This window comes from Orcinus orca, chromosome 10, assembly GCF_937001465.1.
Source record: "Orcinus orca chromosome 10, mOrcOrc1.1, whole genome shotgun sequence".
NCBI lineage: Eukaryota > Metazoa > Chordata > Mammalia > Artiodactyla > Delphinidae > Orcinus > Orcinus orca.
This window is the reverse complement of record NC_064568.1, coordinates 73,186,684-73,205,653: the sequence shown is the minus strand read 5'-3', so window position 1 is coordinate 73,205,653 and position 18,970 is coordinate 73,186,684. Positions and strand designations below refer to the sequence as shown.

At 56.0% G+C, this 18,970-nt stretch overlaps 1 protein-coding gene across 2 annotated transcripts in view; it reads left to right on the top strand.

The window, feature by feature from the left end:
* Positions 1–18,970, top strand: part of C10H6orf132 (chromosome 10 C6orf132 homolog) — a 25,626-nt gene extending 6,656 nt beyond the window's left edge. The window contains exons 2-6 of one of the 2 annotated variants that reach the window (XM_049716104.1): positions 3,561–3,667; positions 11,145–11,220; positions 13,281–14,839; positions 14,960–16,467; positions 17,099–18,970. In XM_049716104.1, coding sequence (XP_049572061.1) covers positions 3,561–3,667; positions 11,145–11,220; positions 13,281–14,839; positions 14,960–16,467; positions 17,099–17,216 — 3,368 coding nt within the window. In that variant the 3' untranslated portion in view covers positions 17,217–18,970. Of the gene's footprint in view, positions 1–3,560; positions 3,668–11,144; positions 11,221–13,280; positions 14,937–14,959; positions 16,468–17,098 lie in introns of both variants that reach the window. The other variant, XM_049716103.1, reaches the window with a different exon arrangement.

The following is an 18,970-nucleotide window of genomic DNA, read 5'->3' as shown; positions in this document are numbered from 1 at the left end:
ACCACCACCACTGCTCTGAGACCTTGGACCAGCCCCATCTGTTCTGGGCCTCAGTCTCCGCATCAGCAAAGGGGGCAGCCCCAAGCGTCCAGACTCAGAGCTCTCCCTGACAAGAGGGCAAAGGGCCACCCACCTCCCAGTGGCTTCCCCATCATGGGTAGGGTTGTCCAGCCTCCTGTCTGTCTCTGGCTTCATCTCCTCACTGTCCATTCCTTCTTCAAGAGGCCCTCCTTTTTTTTTTTTTTTTTTTTTTTGAGGTATGCGGGCCCCTCACTGTTGTGGCCTCTCCCGTTGCGGAGCACAGGCTCTGGACGCGCAGGCTCAGCGGCCATGGCTCACGGGCCCAGCCACTCCGTGGCATGCGGCATGTGGGATCCTCCCGGACCGGGGCACGAACCTGTGTCCCCTTCATCGGCAGGTGGACTCTCAACCACTGCGCCACCAGCAGCAGCAGTGGAAGCCCAAGAGGCCCTCCTTTAATCTCTTCAGTTGAGGAGGGGGCTGCTTCCCAGGAAGGCCCATTCTAGTATCCCTGACACTGATCCTAGCAGCATTCATTTACTTCCACAGGAAAATCCCCAAGGTTGGACTCTATTGTCTTTCTGTTTAGTTTTGGACCTTGACCGTGAGGCTCAGAAAGCCCCAGCCCTGACCTTGAACTCTTGGGGAACCCCGCTTATGGTAGTGGCCACACTTGACTCACCTGCTGGTGTGCCTTGACCAACTGGGAACTGAGCCCAGGTATGAGGGGCCCAGGGAAATTCTGTCAGGTTCTAGACACACCTCTTTTTTTTTTTTCTTGAAATAACGTACATTTATTATATTACAGTTCTGTAGGTCAGAAGTCTGACACTGATCTCTCTGGGCTAAAATGAAAGTGTCAGCAACACTGTGTTATTTTCTGGAGGTTCTAGGGAAGAATGTTTTCTCACCTTTTCCAGCTTCGAGAGGCTGCCTGTACTCCCTGGCTCGTGGCCCCTTCCATCTTCAAACACGGCAGTGGCCAGCCGAGTCTTTCTCACATCACACCACTTTGACTCTGCTTCTCTCAACACATTTCCTTCCCTGACTCCCAGCCACACCTCTTAGAATGGGGAAATCAAATTGCATTTCCAAGAGGTGCCCTCTTGGGAGGGAGCCACCCAGGCCTTCCACGTCTGTCTCTACCACAGCTGCTCGCCTTCCACAGGTATTCCAGAGAACAGTCGTATTCTTAGAAAGGGCTCCCCTGCTCAAAACAACCACAAACCAACTGAGACAACAGTGGCTCAGAATCAGGGCTGAGTCGTGGAATCTGTGAGGTGTGTAGAGTGGGAGCATGTGGGGGTCAGATGGCCCCGGCTCAGATCTGACTCTGCCCTAACCCGTGTGGGCCTTGGGCAAGCTGCTTCACCTCCCACCCCTCCCCAGCACTGCTTCTTGGCTACCGCCAAGCCTCCCATACCCTCCAATAGCACCCCTGCCCCTCACACCCCCATCCTCCCATCCACATCCTATAAATGGAGGGATCAGGATTCCCCACTTTGGGAGCAGTGTGTACAGTATAGTGGTTCAGAGGTCAGCCCTGGAGCAGAGACCCCAGCTTCACCACTTACTCTGAGGCTTTGGGCAAGTTATTAGATCTCTCTCTGTGCCTCAGTTTTCTCATCTGTAAAACGGGGATGGTGATCATACCAATTGCAAGGGGCTGTTTTGAGAATTAGATGAATTAATAAGGTATAAGATGCTTAGAAGGGTGCCTGGCCCATTACAAGTGTTCAATAAATTCTACTTAGTCTTATATTATTACTGCTATTATAGTGATCAACCTGCCAGATTGCTTGCTTCTAAAACTCCTAGGCACACGATAAGAGGAACTATTCATATTGTGGTAACTCAGCTGCAGAAAGGATACTCCCTAGACCCCAACACTGGTGCAAGATTAAATAAAATAATGAGAGAGAAGGTCTGCTTGGAAGCGTGCCTGTGTTAGTCCCCACCCCACCCCCAGTATAACGTCTTGGTGATCAGAACAGCATTATCTAGAGAATGTCCCAGGAAGTCCTGTTGTCAACACACAGACGCTTAGAAGCCAGTGAGAATTGGGTGGGTTTTAGTGGTAGCTGTTGGGGGTGTCCTGTTATTTCTACTTTTCTTGTTTCTGATTGTGCCAAATCTGCACTCTTACAACCCCCCTCTCCCTCCCCACCCACCCTCTGGCATCTTGGTCTCCAGCCTTAGGCATGGAGCCTGGCAGCCACCACTGGGGAATCATGTTTGCCCAGAGTGTACGGGACGGGACGGAGCAGCGCTGGGAACTAGAATTTCTGGAGACATGGGGAAAACTCGCCATTTGGGCCCCTTTGAGAGGTAGAGAATCTGGAATGTGCCAGCCGACTCTCTGCCAGGTAGGGCAGCACATAAAGGACTCTGTGTCCCATTTCTGGGGTGCTCCCCGGAGCCGCCATGTCACAGTCAAGGCCCTCTATGTGGGAATCTTTAAAACTCTTGCACTTTTCTCCTACAGTCATGTGCAAGGGGCAAAGTAACCACCATTCATCCAATGTTCCAGTTAGTAGGATTCTGGTTAGTTGGAATTTTGACCTTTCTTCTCTTTCCCCTCTGGCTATAGAGGAAGAGAAGGTCCCTTGGCCCCAGTAAACGGAGAAAGCCCTCCTTGCTCATGGCCCATGTAGTAGGAGGTCCACAGTGACCCCTGCCTCTCAGAGGTGACAGTGTGTGAAATTCTCATCAATGTGTCTTAAGAGTTATGAGGGAGATTGGTTGAGAAAATGTTCTACAATAGTTCCCACTATTGTAGAAACAGCCCAGAGCACAGGTCCAGCAACTAGAGGAAGAGAAAGGTCCTGTATTGTCTTCCTACAGAGGACGGGACCACATTTGCTGGCACTGTCATTGTTCCCGTTGTACAGATGGGAAAACTGAGGCCCAGAGAGGTTAAGCCACATGGTGAGTCAGTGGCAGAGCTGGGATTTGTACTAAGTCAGGTGGACCCTACTGTCCTATTTCTGCTCTGTCCTCAAGGGTGTGTCAGATGGAGCCATGCCCCCAACCATTGATGGTTTGGGAGCTAAAGAAATCTTGGGTTAGAGGAGTCCAGAAGGTGGGTGCTGGGCCACTGGGTGGCCTAATCTGCTCTGCTTGTTCCAGATTAGAAATTCAAACACTCAAGCGAAAAGCCAGCTTGTTTTCCTCCCTCTCTCAGAGATAAGCTTTAGCTGGGGCCTTGATCAAGCTCTCAGGGCCCCAAAAGGAGGGACTTGTTGTGGGAGTGAAGGCTTAGGACCTGTACGGGGTGGATGAGGAGAGAGAGGACTGCTGGTGGCTGAAAGCTTCAGGAGACCCCAAGAAACCGCCCCTGGAGTCCCTCCCAATCCTGCTTCACTTGGTCCCAAAAGCACACGCCCCACCCGTAGGATCTTGTTATGTAAGAGGTGCTGGGCTGGGTCCAGCAGGGGCCACTGTGGGGCCTGATTAAACTCCGTTTTCCTGATTAAACTCCATTGGCCCCTGTGCCTTTGATCTCCAGCTCATGGTCACCCCTCACTTGTCTCCTCTAGATGGGATCTATTTTGGAGACAACCGAGCTGACACAGTGAGTGAGTCGGGAACCGCCACACTGAAAGCTCGGCCAAGAGTCCGGCCCCTGCTGACCTTTCTTCCACTGGTGAGTACTGTTCTGCCCTGAGGTCTGTGGGTCTGCTGTGGATGGGCCACCTTGGCTGCCATAGAGGAGGAAGCCCCACCTGCCCTGGCCCGAGTGGTCATCAGCCTCACCCTCTGTCCATTCCCTTCCGTCCTGATGCCAACCCAGGGTGGCTACTGGGAGGAGGCATGGCTCATGGCAGAAAGGCTGGGATTAGGGGTGTCAGCTCCTCCGAGTCGAAACCTAAGGAGAGGTTATGGGGAAGTTGCATGCAGAGGCAATGTAGCAGTGGGTACCTCCAGCTCAGCAGGATTCATATTCCACAATAACCGATGGCTGACTGCTCTGTGCCACGCCCTGCATTGGATTCTGGGATTCAGAGATGATTGAGCCAGCATTGCTCAAGGAACTCCCTGCCCAGTGCAGGGGATGAATCAGTAAACAGACTATTAGAATATAGGCCAGAGCAGGAGTGGCCAATCCAGCTACAGGGTGGTGATCAAGGAAAGCTTCCTGGAAGAGGTGGCACCTGAACTGTCTCAAAGGTCAAATAGCAGTGACCCTTGGGAGAAGGGCATTTGGGACCGATTTGTTTGTGGATCTGAAACTGCCAGAAACCAAAAACTCCCTTCTGGATCCTGTGGTTGGGCTTTTGTTCTCTAAAGGGAAAGACACTCAAAACAACTGCTCTGTGACTGGGTTTTCAGGGACAGCCTAGACCAGCGCCATCCAATAGAAGTATAATGTGAGCCTCATGTGTAATTTTATAATTTCTAGTAGCTACATGAAAAAGAAATAGGTAAAATTAGTCCAAAGATGATCATTTCAACATTTAATCAATGTAGAAAATACTACTGAGATAGTTTACATTCTTTCTTTCATACTAAGTCTTCAAAATCTGGTGTGCCACATTTAGAGCACACATCTGACTTCTGACTAGCAACATTTCAAGGGCTCAGTAGCCACTTGTGGCCAGTGGCTACCGTGTGCGACAGCCCAGATTTAGAGCCTAAACTGTCAGCCTCATAAACTCCAGGTTCACTACTGTCTGTGAGACCTGGGTCCCGGTTGAGACAATACAGTCACGGGGGTCACAGCATCCCATACCTCGACGGACAAGGCACCTAATCCTGGTCTGAGTTCTCAGGGGCCTGTTAGACCTCACGGCACCCCATGCCTCAGTCGGGGGCACCCACAAGTTCTGTCCAGCACAACCATCTCCCTTGCACCATCACCGATTTTTTCTGGGTTGTCCAAGCTCACCAACCAGACCCTGAGATTCTTTGTGAGAGGCACTGAGTCTTACAGTCTCCTTGCTGCGACCCCAAGGCCTGTATGTGGGAATACAACTTTAAGTAATTTATTTTCTGCTTACAAAAGCAATTCACGGACATCACAGACAAATAGAGAGAGTACACCAACAACAACAAAAAGGTATAAAGCAAATGAGTCCACCCCTAACTTTGTTTCCAGAGATGCATAAAACTGTTACGGGGTTATCGCACCCATACATGCAGATGAAATAATTTTGAGATTTTCCATTGCTGGAAGTGAATTCGATTCTCTCCCTTCACCTACTCCCAGCACACATACTCAGAATTACAGTGGTGGGCGCCCAGGGCTGACACACCAGTGCCTGTTCTGGTTGTTAAAATATTTAAATAAATGGCTGTTTCCCCTTGAGTGGCTCTTGCTGTCCTGGCTCCTCCCTCAGATCTGTACCAGCAAGTAAAGGGTTAATGCAGCACAGCTGAGTTTCTTCTGATGGGCCGGCATCCTGTATCCCTGCTCCCACCCACCCACCCACTTTGGGCCCCTTCAGTGATCAGTGCAGGTCCCTGCCTTTCTGCTCTCCTCCTTTCTGGCTTGGGTCCTCTGGTTTGGATCTGGTCTGGGCCAAGCCGAGCATGACTGGGGGGGCTGCACAGGGTTAGGGACTGCTGGCTGGTACTGGCTTGGGAGCAGTCCTTCCGGGCAAGCCTCAGACCCAGTCCCAGGAGATGGGGCTTCTCGCCACCAAACTCACGGCCCCTCACTGGTGAAGGCGAGGGAATGAACACACTGTGAACCCACAACTGAAAGGGGCCTCGTCGGGTCCACACCAGCCTCACTTTACATTGGCAGGAACTGAACCCAGAAAGGGAAGGTCATTCCATGCCGTCGGTGCCGGCTGGGTGGCTTGTGTGGTCCTAGCCAGTGGCAGGGCCATGAGATCGTGGCTGACACGTGGGGGACACTTACCGTGCGTCAGGCACCATCCCAAGTGCCTCGCATGTGTTAACTGAGTCATTGGAGCCACCCTCTTGGGAAGATGCTGCTGTGAATCCCCATTTTACAGGTAGAGAAACTGAAGCACAGGATGGGGCAGTAACTTGCTTAAGGACAGGCAGCTCATAAGTGGCAGAGCTGGGATTTGTAGCCAGGCTCCAGGCTCCGAGTTCTATTCAGGCCGTCCTATCTTCCCCTCCACCCACGGCCTAGAAGCTTTTTTTCTTCCCTCCCAGCACCAGCCCGCAGCACCGCCTGCATCTCCCGTGTCTGCCTCTCTGAACCCCTGCCTGGCAGCCAGGGCTTTCTGGGCACCAGGGCTTCTGCCTCTGTAGGGTCATAGACCCCTTTGAGAGCATGATGGGGCTATGAGCCACGTACACGTAATTTTGCTTACAATTCCAACAGAGGGATCTCAGGCCCCTGGAAGCCCACCTATGATGCATCTTAAGATGAGGAACCCTGGGCATGGTGGCCCGTATCCCGGGGACATGTTTTACTCCTGACTCAGGTTGTAAGATACAAAGCAGCCCCAATAGCCTTCATCACCGGCTCCTGGGTTGAGGGGAGTCCGACTCCTCTCCCTTAGGCTCTGGGCCGGATCCTTTGCTTTCTTCTAGCTGGGGCAGGAGGCCGGGAGAATGAGAGGCAGGAGGACAGAACTGTGGGTTCACACGTAGACACACGTGCGCACACCCTGGCCCCCAGCCCCACCGAGTTGGGGCAGGGGTGGGGAGCTGGGTCGAGGCCAAGCCCTGCCTGACACTGTCCTAACCAGCTGGGCCTTGCCCCTCCCTCTCCTCCCTTCCCACACTCAGGGGGCACCTCCCAGGCCAGGCCACCCTGGGGCAGGGGAGGCTCAAGGCGGCGATGCCCATGACAGGCCCATGCTCTTCCTTGAGCGCCGTCCGGGCCGGACCGTCTTCTGGGAGCACTGTCGCTGTCAGTACCTCTCAGGAGCCCGCAGAGGGACTGGTGCAAGAGGGGAGGGCAAGATGAGGCGGAGAAGGGCCACAGCAGGTGCTACTGGTCCCTTCCTGGAGCTTCCTTGCCCTGTTTGAGGTGAAAGTGCAGAGAACAAAGAAATACTTTTCCAGGCAGCCAGCAGCCGGAGGCCAATTATGAAGAGGACCTTGGGGTCCCTCTGTGACTGGGATGGGATCTGCATTGATCCTCAGGTAACTGGCACCAGTGCCCGCTGTACCACTGGGCTGCAGGGTGGCTGAGGGCCAGGCCCTTCCTCTCCCAGGGCCGCTGGCTCCTCACCCACCAGCGGGGGTTATACTGGATGGTCCACAAGGGTCTCCTCAGCTGTGACTTTCTGTGTTAAAATAACTTGCTAACAGAGGGGCAGGAGGTGGGGTCAGCTCCCTGGCGCCCCCCAGAGACTCCAGGACCTCTGAAAAGGACATGCTTCAGTCACCAGGGCCACCCCACTTCCTGCTCTGCAAGCTCTGAGGAACTGGATTAGAATCGCAAACTTCAGAGCTGGGGTAGGGGCGGACCTTAGTGCTCATCAGGATGAGAAAACTGAGGCCCAGGGAGGGGACGGTCCTGCCCAGGCCACACAGATCAAAGGAGGTGGAGACAGGACCCAAGTCCAGGTCTCCTCTCAATTCAGTCCTGTCTACACCACGTGGGCCTGGGCTGAGTCGGGGAAGGATCCTTTCTCCCCACTTCCTTCTACCTCCAAGGGGGAGCCTGGCCCAGAGCTCAAGCCAGAGCCTGTCCCTAGCTTTTGAGAGCTGACTGGTGGAACAACTGGTGGAAAGAAGGTCATACTTTCTCTGGGGCTGCCTCTTGCCCTACCCTAGTCTGAGCCCAGCCATCTCCAGGGCGATGCATATGAGGAATAAAAATTAAATGCCAACGTGGCAAATATGGGGAAACTGGCTGGACAGGTCCCCTGGGCTGCTGCAGGCGGTGAGAGCTCCCTGGGTCACCCCACCCTCTGAGTCAGGCAGGCCTGGCAGTGCCTGGGGAGGTGTCAGCCTGGGTTCCGGGCAGGAAGCCTGACTGTACCCTGCCCTCCTTGAAACGCAAAGATGCAGCCCAAGTCAGCCGGATTTCTCCTTCCCACTTTTCCACCCCATCCCCCGCCGTGGGAGCTCGTCTCTGAACTCAAGGCCCAGGCTCCCTTTGGGGTTGGGGTTTGAGCTCCTTAGGGTGAGCTGGGAAGGGCAGTCCTTATTGGCTTCCGAGTGATTCGCGTGGCTGACGTTAGCTGGGAGGGCTGTCAGGTGGGGGAAGCTCCATGCGTTCCTGGGGGGTGGGTGTCAGAAGCTTGCAGCCAGTGTACGGATGGAGCACCCTCTCCCCACCGTAGCCACCCCCGCCTCTGCCCACCTGGCTCCTCCTCCATGGTGGAGGTCTCAGCCTGAACCTCCAAAGCTCCACCCACACCCTTACCCTTATCCACACATGGCCACCCCTTGGGCTCAGGGATGTGCACCCCCAGCTTGGGCTGCCCTCAGGACTGACTGGGAAAGAAGCTCTAGAAATGGGCTCAGGGCCATTTAAATGGGGGATTCTAGGGACCTTGGTGCCTGGACCAGGGTCAAGAACGGGGTGTTGTGGGCTCTTAGGGCATGTCCCTTTGATCCCATGGACTCCTTGCCCTAAAGGGAACCAGAGCAGGGCCCTCTGTAGCTCAGAGTCCAGGGCAGGACCCTGAAACGAGGGTCTAAGAGCAATTCTGGGATGGCAGGCTGGTCCAGAGGAAGACGGCCTTGTTGGTGGAATTCTCTGTTCCCCAGGAAGGGGGTATGAGCTGTGGCAGAGGGTGGAGGGCAGGGCGGGGAAGTAATGGGGCTTTTTTTTTTTTTTTTTTTTTTTTTGCGGTATGCAGGCCTCTTACTGTTGTGGCCTCTCCCGTTGCGGAGCACAGGCTCCAGACGCGCAGGCTCAGCGGCCATGGCTCACGGGCCCAGCCACTCCACGGCATGTGGGATCTTCCCGGACCGGGGCGCGAACCCGTGTCCCCTGCATCGGCAGGCGGACTCTCAACCACTGCGCCACCAGGGAAGCCCTGGGGCTCTTCTTTTTTAACGCTCACTGGTTCCCAGCTTCAGAGAAGCTGCTGTGTGGGGATCACACTCTGTACCCTCACGCTGCCCCGCAAAGCCAGGAAACAACTAACCGGCTGGGCTTCACCCCGCTGGGGACGCTGGGTGCCTGGAGGGGTTTCCTGTGGCTCTCACTCTGGGGGCCTGTCCCCCTGCTCCCCCAGCCTACAGCAGTGTCCCCAGCCGTGCCTGGCTCTGACTCTGACTCAGGGTCATCTCCCTCACCCCCTGCAGCTCCACACCTCACCCTGAGGTGCCCCAGCCAGGCTGTTGGAGGAGTCTGGTGAGGAAGTTTGCATTCCACAATGTGTCAGTAAGGCACCAAGCTGGCCTGTGTCCAAGGCAACCGTGTGTGGCCCATTGGCCAAGCTCCTGGTGACCCACCCTTGGGGGTTGCCTGGGTTCAGAAGAATCCCAGGCATGAGGATGTGTGTGTCCCAGTCCCAGGGAGGCCAAGGGGGCAGGGCTGGGCCCATCGGTGGGGTAAGGCTGTCCCCTGAGCCCTTGGTGGTGCAGCAGGGGGCTAGCAATGGGCTCTGACCCCCTGTAACATTAAGGGGGAGACAACCTCATCCTGAATAGTGAATGGTTTCCTCCCTTCCTCTTTCCTTCTTTCCTCCCTCCTCTTCAACTCTGAAATGTCTGTGGTTGAAAGGGCAGTAGGAGATTCCCGGCTACCTGACCCTGACTACGGGGAAGCACCCATGTATCTCTTCAGGTCCAGCTGGGCAGACATGTCCCGGGAGCTGTGCCCAGGCAGAGTGTCCATGGACTCAGGCCACTGCTCACCTACTGAGCCTTGTTAGGGCCTGAGGGCCAGGAGCCCGGGGAAATGCCTTTCCTTGAGTGCTTCTCTGCAGGATCTATTTAGGTGTGGGGTATCACAACAAACCTAAGGGAGGTGGGATCAACCCCATCTTACAGATGAGAAAACTGAGCCTCGAAAGGCGAGAGGGGGGCACACTTCCTGACCACTGACCTTGTGTCCGATTCTGTCTTTGAGATGATGGAGTTAAATTAAGATTGCCAATCTGGGGACTTCCCTGGCTGTCCAGTGGTTAAAACTGTACATTTCCAGTGCAGGGGGCACAGGTTTGATCCCTGGTGTGGGAACTAAGATCCCACATGCCACGCGGTGTGGTTAAAAAAAAAAAAAAAAAAAAAATTGCCAATTTGGTCTGCCTGCCTATAAAATCAATGCTCTTTCTTCTTGATTACAAGAATTAAAAAAAAACCCCAAAACTATGTACTGTGTGCTTCTTTAAATTATGAAGGAAACAGAAATTCATCGTTAAGAACTGAAAATAGAGACAAGTATAAGGAAGAAGATATATATAAATATTCTTGGAACAGCACTTCTGCCCCCAGCCTCCCTGCCAGCTAATCATTGCTGGGTGACTTTTCAATATATGAGGCTGTGAGGGATTTTAAAGGGCTGCTTGACTGAGCTGGGGAGCTGGTTTGCACCCCTCTGTGAGGTGAAAAATTTGAGTCACCGGATGCACACGGGCCCTGCTGAGGTCGAACAAGACACTTTGCTTTCTTGTTTCAGCCCTCATGTGGTAAATAAGCATCCTTTTCTATTTAGTGCCATGTTTTTTCATATTTCTTTGCTTTTTGTTGGTGATTTTGCTATTTAAAATGGTCCCCAAGCATAGGGCTGATGTGCCGTCTGACACCCCTACACGCGAGGAGGCTAGGTGAGGCGCCTTAACAGAGAAAATACGTGCGTTAGGTGAGCTCCGAAGGTGTGAGTTATGGTGCTGTTGGCCATGAGTTCAGTGTCAGTGAGTCAACAATAGATATTAAATAAGGTCTCTTTAAACAGAAACACGCATAAAACAAAGTCATGTATTGATCAGCTGATGAAGGTGCCTTGACCAAGGTTTACAGGAACCTAACCCTGTATTTCCCTCGGGCATTTTGATCCAGTTTTTGCTAATTGAGTGTTCGCAGCAACTTTATAGACCCTAACTACCGCGAATAACAAGACTCGACTATATCATAAAATTCACCCTTTTAAATGAGCCCTTTTATATTTTAGTATACTCACAAGGTTGTGCAACCATCACTGTGGATTTTCCAGCAATAAAATGGCCTCACAGAGTAGCAATTTAAGAACCATATGTCTTTCCCTGTCCCCTAACCGTTCTGCTCTCTTTCAGGATGCCCAGGAGAACCATGGACTGGCTGTGCCCACCCCCTCTGTCCCAGACAGCTTTGCAGACCAACAAATGACAGGTAAGAGGACCCTAGGCTTGGGGCTTGTCCATCTTTCTTTTTTTTCTCCTTAAGCCCAAGCGTCTGGTCCCCCCTCCCCAGCTGGTGAGAAAGCTGGAGTCCCCGGGCCTCTTGGCTGCTGGCTGTTGTGGGTGGGAGATGAGGAGAGCCACGGGTGGCTAAGGCCCAGTGGGGGAAGGATGGTGAGGGCTGAGGCCAGAGCAGGAACAAGTTCAGCGTGAGTGGTAGAGAGAACCCCGGAGTCAGGCAGACCTGGCTTCGAGTCCCAGCTCCCCTGCATACTAGCTTCGCTCCCTGGGGCAAATCACTTAACCCCTTGCACTCCGTATCTTCCAATGAGCCACGGGCAAGACAATTCCAGTTCTGGAAGAGTAAACTAAGTACTGGATGGGATGCAAGTCACTTCTTGTCATACCCTGCTCAAAACTCTCCAGTGACTTCCCTTGTCACCCAGTGGAAGGGTTCTTCCCAGGACCGCCAGAATCTGGCCCTACCTGGCCTCATCTCCTGCTGGCTTTCCTGTCTCATGCTGCTCCGCCATCCCGGTCTCCTTGCTGCTCCTTCAATATCCAGGCACATTTCCACCCTCAGGTCTTTGCGCTGCAGTTCCCACTGCCCTGACAGTTCTTCGCCTGCACGTGTGCATAGATCTCGCCTCCCTCTTTCCCTCTTTTCCTCTTTGCTCCAGTGTCACCTTCTCAGCCAGGTCTTCCCTGACCACCCTAGTCACATTGCACCCCTACCACCCCTCCTGGGTTTCCCCCATATTACTCATCACCTAATGTGGTAGTAATTTACTAATATATTATGTTTATTGCCTGTCTCATTGCCCCATTAAAACACAAGCTCCACGAGAGCCAGTATTTTGACTATTTTTTGGTTTGTCTTTTACTCCATGTGCTCAATGGATGTTGGTTTTCCCCCTCTCTACTCTCTGTCTGGCGTTTGTTTTGAAGTCAGACAGCTGGGAGGAGCCCTTCAGAGCTGCACATTCCCAGGTTTGTTTCTCTCCGCCCTAGAAATTGAGAGGAGGAGAGGTGAAGGACAGGTACCCCTCAGAGAGAAGTAATCAGGGCATCCTGGTGGCCTGCGGACAATAGGGAGGGGGCAGGGGCTGGGGCCAAGAAGGGAGGGACGTGAGCCGCTGGGGCCAGGGGGACTCAGCATCTCTCTGGTGCCTCGGTCGTCCAGGTCACCTCATTTCCACAGACCCCCATCCATCCTGCAGTCCAGAATCTGTTCCAGAAGTTCTCTGTGAGGTGGAAAGCTGGGTTCTTGGTAGATTCAGGATCTTTAGAAAGCAGGAGGTGCTCATGCAAATTTCTCCCTCCCAAACTTTCACCCAGACTTCCTTCCTGAGGTCTCCAGGCCCCCACCCCCATCCATGACTTCCTATCTCTGCCACCTTCCCTGTCTGTCTTACGGCTGAATGAAGAGGTAAGCACAGGTGGTAGTAGTCAAAGCAATTACCATTCCTTAAGCACCTACTGTGGGCCTAGCCCCTGATAAGCTCTTGCCATGCATTTACATGAATTCTCTTGCTTAATCCTCACAACAGCTTTATGAGGTAAGTGCTGACATCGTTCCCATTTTTCAGATGATGAAACTGAGGCTCAGCAAGGTTAATGAGTGTGTCTCAGGTTACACATTTAGTAAGTGGAAGAGCCGGGATTTGAACCCTGGCCTCTCTGGCTTTGTACCAGCCAAGGCACCTGTAAGAAACACTTGGTGCCCTTGAAGGGCCTAACTGAAGGGAGTTTAGTAAAGGGATTATATACAGGACTGTGAGTGGGGCAGAGAAGGGTGAGCCTCGGAGCCTGTGGAGAAGATTTAGCACAGGCTCCAGAGGCTGTGCCAGGGACAGGCAGGGGCCCCTCCCCAGAAAGAAGAGGGTCACTCCCGGGAGACATGGCTGCTCCTCACGTGCTGTTCAAAAGGAAAGGCACGACACCGGCCAGCTACTCCCTCAGGAGCCCACCCCGCCCTGCCCTGGGCACTCGGAGATGGGCAAGCCCGGCTGCCTTCTCGCCCTTCTCATCTCTGCTTCTCCCTCCTTGCAGGCACCAGCAAGCTTATCAATGGCAACCTCCGATTATACAGCTCTGTGGGGGACCTGAGGCCTGGGCACTATGGCCAGGACTTGCTCATCCCCCCGCCACCCCCGGGCCCAGCCCCGGCACCACCCCCAGACGCTCCGCAGCCTCAGGAGGAGCCCTCACCACCACCTCCACCTTCCACGGCTCCCCCGCCTCCCCCGCTGCTGCCGGAACCCCCGTCCCCGCCCAGCATGGCCCCACCTCTGCCCCCAGTGATGGGGGCCCTATCCACCGCACCCCGCCTTCCCTCCCCATCCACACCCACCCCTCCGGACTTCATTCCCCCTGCGCCCCCCCTACCCTTTTCGCCAGCCCCAGCTCCCCCAGCTCCAGTGTCTCCTCGTACACCGGGGACTCACCCCTTCCCCGCTGCGGGTGTCACCAAGTGGAAATCAGAGGTAGCGCTGAGTGACAGGCAGCCAGAGGTCCCCAGAGGCAGCCCCCCCGGGAGCCCTGCTGAGCCCAAGGGGAGCCTCCTGGGACCGGAGACCCACCTCACCTTCCCCAGCTCGCTCAAGGTGCCTCCCCCAACCCCAGTCAGGACTTCATCCATCTCCTCTCAGGAAGCACAAGGGGCTCTTCCTGAGGAAAGAGAGGCCACCAAGAAGGCCCCCAGTCGACTCCCACTGCCTCCCAGCTTCCACATCCGCCCCGCGTCCCAGGTCTACCCTGACAGGGCCACTGAACCAGACCATCCCGAGGAGCCCAGGGCTACGGCACCAGCCCGTCCGAGGCCGGGCCAGTCCCAGGCCTGGACAAGCGAACAAGCCGAGACTCCACCTCCAGCCCCTCCCCCGCCCCCTCCTCCACTCCCACTCCCTCCCCCGGCCCCCCCCCTGCCCCCAGCTGCCCCTCCTTTGCCATCTGCTGAGAAGGCAGCCCCTCCCCCGGCTGGGGTTATGAAAAGACCCAAGTCCAGCTCTCCTGCTCCCAAACCCAAACTTGACCCCCCCAGCCCAGAGGACACAGCCTCTTCAGAGTCCGTGGACTGGTGGGATCCCAGCCAGATGGCAAAGCTGCGGAACGAGCTGTCAGCCTATCTCTGTGGCTCCAAGAGAGAGGACCGGTTTGCCAGTCATAGACCAGGCCCAACTGCATCCTCTCAGGGAAAGGAGAGCCAGAAGGGCCCCAGCCTGCCAGAGAAGGAGGCGCCCCCAAGTGTTCCTGAGGAGAGCCCTTGCAGCCAGCCAGAGAGGAAGGCTGCCGCCAGCCTGACCCTCCCTCCTTTGGACTACATCCCCCAAGACTCGCCAGCTCCTAGCATCCAGCAGATCCGGAATAAGCTGGAAGCCCAGTTTTCCTCATCAGCAGAGAAGGAAGCCAAGCCCAGCAGAGGGTCTCTGCCTCCCAAACCTCAGCTAGAAGGGGTAAGAATCTTTGAAAACAGGGCTGATAATGGCAAATTCTCCAAGCCCGCGGCCAAGAATCTGCCACCTCTATCCACCGCCCCTCTGCCAACCACACCACTCCAGTCCAAGGCCACGCCTGGACCAGCCATACCACCCAGGGCCACACCTGAGCCAGCCACACCTGGACCAGCCACACCACCCAAGGCCACACCGGAGCCAGCCACACCTGGACCAGCCACACCACCCAAGGCCACACCGGAGCCAGCCACACCTGAACCAGCCACACCACCCAAGGCCACACCGGAGCCAGCCACACCTGAACCAGCCACACCACCCAAGGCCACACCGGAGCCAGCCACACCTGGACCAGCCACACCACCCAAGGCCACACCGGAGCCAGCCACACCTGGACCAGCCACACCACCCAAGGCCACACCTCTGCCCACCACATCATCCCAACTGATAGCAGAGAAGAACCTAGTCCCAGCTGGGCAGTGGGAGAAGCCAGAACATCAAGAAGTTGCAGTGCCCTCCAAGCCAGAGGCAGGAGGGCGCTCCTCAGAGACCAGTAAGCCTACACAGGGAGCCCTCTCATCTCCAGCCCTCCCCGCAAAGATATCCCCTGGCCGAGAAGAGGTGCCATTTCTCTATAAGCCCCATCGCAGCCAGAACATCCCTAGCAGAGATGTGGCCGTGGTGACGCCCACCCTGTCCAGAGGAGAGGCGGTAGGGTCATGGGAGCCTGTGGAGGTGAAGGAGCCCCGGAGGCTGCCAGCCAACCCCCCTGCCTCAGCCCAGCCTGCTGAGGAACTCCTCAGGCATCCAGTGACAGGGCAGGTGGTGGAGCAGGGCTCCCCGATGGCTCTGCTCCTTGCAGCCAGGCAGAGGGCACAGAAGGGGAGGTCCAGAGGGGCTGCCCTGGGCCAGTCCTCCCTGCCAGGGAGTCTCCGTGGCCACAGCCAGCCCGGGGCAGGCTCTGACACCATCTTCTACAACGACGGCCAGCCCAACTCCTTCACAGTGGTCCCCAAGGTACCCAAGGAGACTGAGAAGGACCCCCAGCTAAACTTGCCAGGACAGCCCAAGGTACCCAGTCAGTGGAAGCCCCAGCCCCGCAGAGACCCAGAGGGCACGGAGCCCAGCCGCGGGTACAGCTGGACAAAGACGGAGCCGCAGGCCCCCGTGGCTTGGGAAAGACCAGTGCCCTCCAGCCTCCCCCAGGGCTGCCTGCTGCCCAAGTCCTCCTCTTCCCCTCCCTCTCCTTCCCACAAGAGGGAGGAGGAGTTCAACTTTGAGGTCATCCCACCGCCACCAGAATTCAGCAATTACCCTGAGCCCCCGCCCCGCGCCCTGCAGTATCTGGGGCGCCGGGGCTCCCCTCCCCGGAACAACTTCTCAGACTTGGGGCAGCTCGCGGACGCGGGCCCCGCTCGCGGCTCCTCGCGCTTTTCCGCCAGTGCGGGCCCCGCCGGGGCCGCCATGGGCCTGGGCCGTTTCTCGGGCGGGGGCCGTTCGCTTATCAAGAAGCGCCTGTACGTCGTCGGGGAGACACACCGCAGCCCCAGGCTGCCCCGGGGCGGCAGTGGCCGCAGCCCGACCTCCCCTGGCTGCTTCGGGCCGCATCCCAGAGGGCCCTTCGCAGCGCCCGGAGGCCCGGAGATGCGGCGCGTCAACTCGACGGGCCGCGCGCCCCCCGCCGGCCTGCGCGCGCGGAATATGCCCCTGGAGGGCGGCCCCCGCGGAGAGGCCAAGTACAAAGCGCCCGGCGGCGGCGACTGCGGCTGCGCCCCGGCTACCCGCAGGTGAGTTGCGGGCCAGGGTGATGGTGGGAGCCTGGGCTGGGAAGCCAAGGGAGAGGGAGGCTCTCCCCTGGACCACAGGGGAGCTGGCCAGGCCACGGCCATCAGTCTGGGACATTTGGTTTTCTCCCCTCTGGCTCTCAGGGCAGAGAGAAGGGGGAGGGAGGCACACTGCGCCTGGAGAGGGCGCCTTTGGCGCTTCCTTTATCTGCTTCCTTATATCCCGTTATCTCCTTTGTTTTCTCCTTCCCCCTCCTCCGGCTTTCCCCACCAGCTCCCTCTTCTCTCTCCTCTCTCCCACTCCCTGGAGCCCCAGCGCGGGGTGGGGGGAGACCTGAGTGGTCCTTGGGTGCTGGGATTTCCCATCACAGAGACGCGTCCAGAGCCAGGCTAGGAGGGACGGGTTCTGAGCAGAAGGGTATGAGGCATGTACTCTGGCATCAGGGCCTAGACAGGAGGGAAGCCCTGTGTCTGGTGAGTCAATACTGGGGTCCCACTCTGGGGATGGTGAGCCCTGAGCTTGTGGGGCAGCTCCATCGCACTGAGCCACGTCCTTCCTCTTGTGCCCTGGGGGAGATGGAAGGGGTGTTGGTTAGCCAGATATTAACCTCATCTCTCTCCTGCTCCCCACCAGGTCTCCCCACAGCAACCCCCACTATGGAAGCTCCGTCAACACATTCACCGTGAGGCCTGGGACCCACCATCCCATCTCCTATGCCTACTCGGGGGCCCATCGGAAGGCCCCATCCTGAGCCCAGGGTTTTCTCAGTTCCTCTCCAAGGGGTCGGATCCAGGCACTTGTTTTTGTGGGGGTGGGAGGGACGCAGCAGGTGTTAAGTAGCCTCACTGAGACACAGAGGAGTCTGTTTCCCAAAGACAGACAGGGGGACAATGAGTGAAGCAGTGGGCCCAGTAAGATTGAACTTCTGTTTCCCAAAGCACTGGTGTGGCTGTGGACTGTCTGCAGATGGGGGTGGGAGGGGGAAGGAGGGAGGAGAGGAGGAAGGAGGGAGGAGAGGAGGGACCTTTAAGGAGCTGGAGCCTGAGTTTTCACTGTCTGGTACTATTTGCTTTAGCAAGGCTTATTGAAAGCAGTTTTCCAAGCAAGCCTACTGAGCAGGTTCTAAAAGCAAGGGCTGGAGCGCTTGCTCAGAAGGGAACCCATCAGGATGGCTGTGATTGCTGGTCAGGCCCTCATGAGGGGCTGAGGCCCAGCCCTGTCTGGGTTGGGGGTGCAGGGTGCTACAGGTTGACCTCCTCAGCCTCCACCAGTCCACCAGTCCACCATTTGCCACTCCCAGAGGCGACACCTGGGGTTCCTAGCATAGAAGCCACGTTGAGGTGTGAGCAGGAATATGCATACTTAACATGTAGAGAAGGTACTGGAACAAAGTGCTTTGCATTGACCAAGGGTGGGGATAGGGGTACTGGTGGTTCATTTCTCCCTGGCTCTGAGCTACAGGAAGCCCTAGAGAGAGAAGACGTGGCAGGTTTGGGATGGAAGACAGAGGATTAAGGCTTGCTTTTCTATTCAGACCCAGGCAGCCATGATTTGGGGGATCGGGCCCAAGGAGCCAGAAAGCCTGGGGCTTGACACCAAAGGCCTTACCTGGCCAGGTCCTGTATGGGATTTGGAGGGGCATCATTCCCAACCACCCCTCCCAACCCCAATACTACAGGTCTCCAATATTACTGAGGCCTTAGAATGTGTAACCAAGATGCCAGAAGGCCTTGTAGAGTAGAAGGTGACAGAGATGGGAATAGAGGTCTGAGAGGAGTTTGCTGCAAGTATGGAACGTGGTTTGGAAAGTCAAGAGTGGCAGGACTGGGCCAGTTCAGAGCAGGGGAGCCCTATCGGTAGGGTGACCATTTGTACTTTGCTGGGAAGTCTGGGTTTATGCCTGTTTTCCAGTGAGTGAGAACCCCTTCCACTTTCAAAAAAGTCCTGGTTTAGATAATATATGCTCACCAGACATATCAGGAAACAATATTCTTTGGTCAATCTTCTGTCTTCAGGTCTTGGTGGGCCGAATTCCTGGGGCCAGGCCAAGGAAGGCTACCTGGGTAAGGAGGAGGGGCAGGGGGTGCCCACCTCAGAGGAGCAGGCTGGTAGGGGCAGCCAGGAAGCAGTTCCCTTTGGGGGCACGATGATGGACCTCTATGATTTGTGCTAACCAGCCAGGGTACCGGGGTGTGGGGATAGCAGATGACCACTTCAGGGAAAGAGAGTGCAGGGGTGGGTGGGCACCCTGATGGGGCAGGGTCTGGTTACCTGTGTCTAAGAAGCGAACCCCACCCCAGTGCCAGCACTGGCTCTATATATATGTATGTATTTTCCCTGTACAATGTTTTATAAAAGAGTTCACTAATTTATCTGCTGTGTTAAGGCTTGAGGGGTGGGGTGTGGATTCCCAACTGTATCTTGCTCTGGGGTGGGCAGGGAAGGACTGATTCGCTCTTGGCTTGGGAAATAAACAGGCCAGTTTGGATGGCCTCCAGCTCTGTG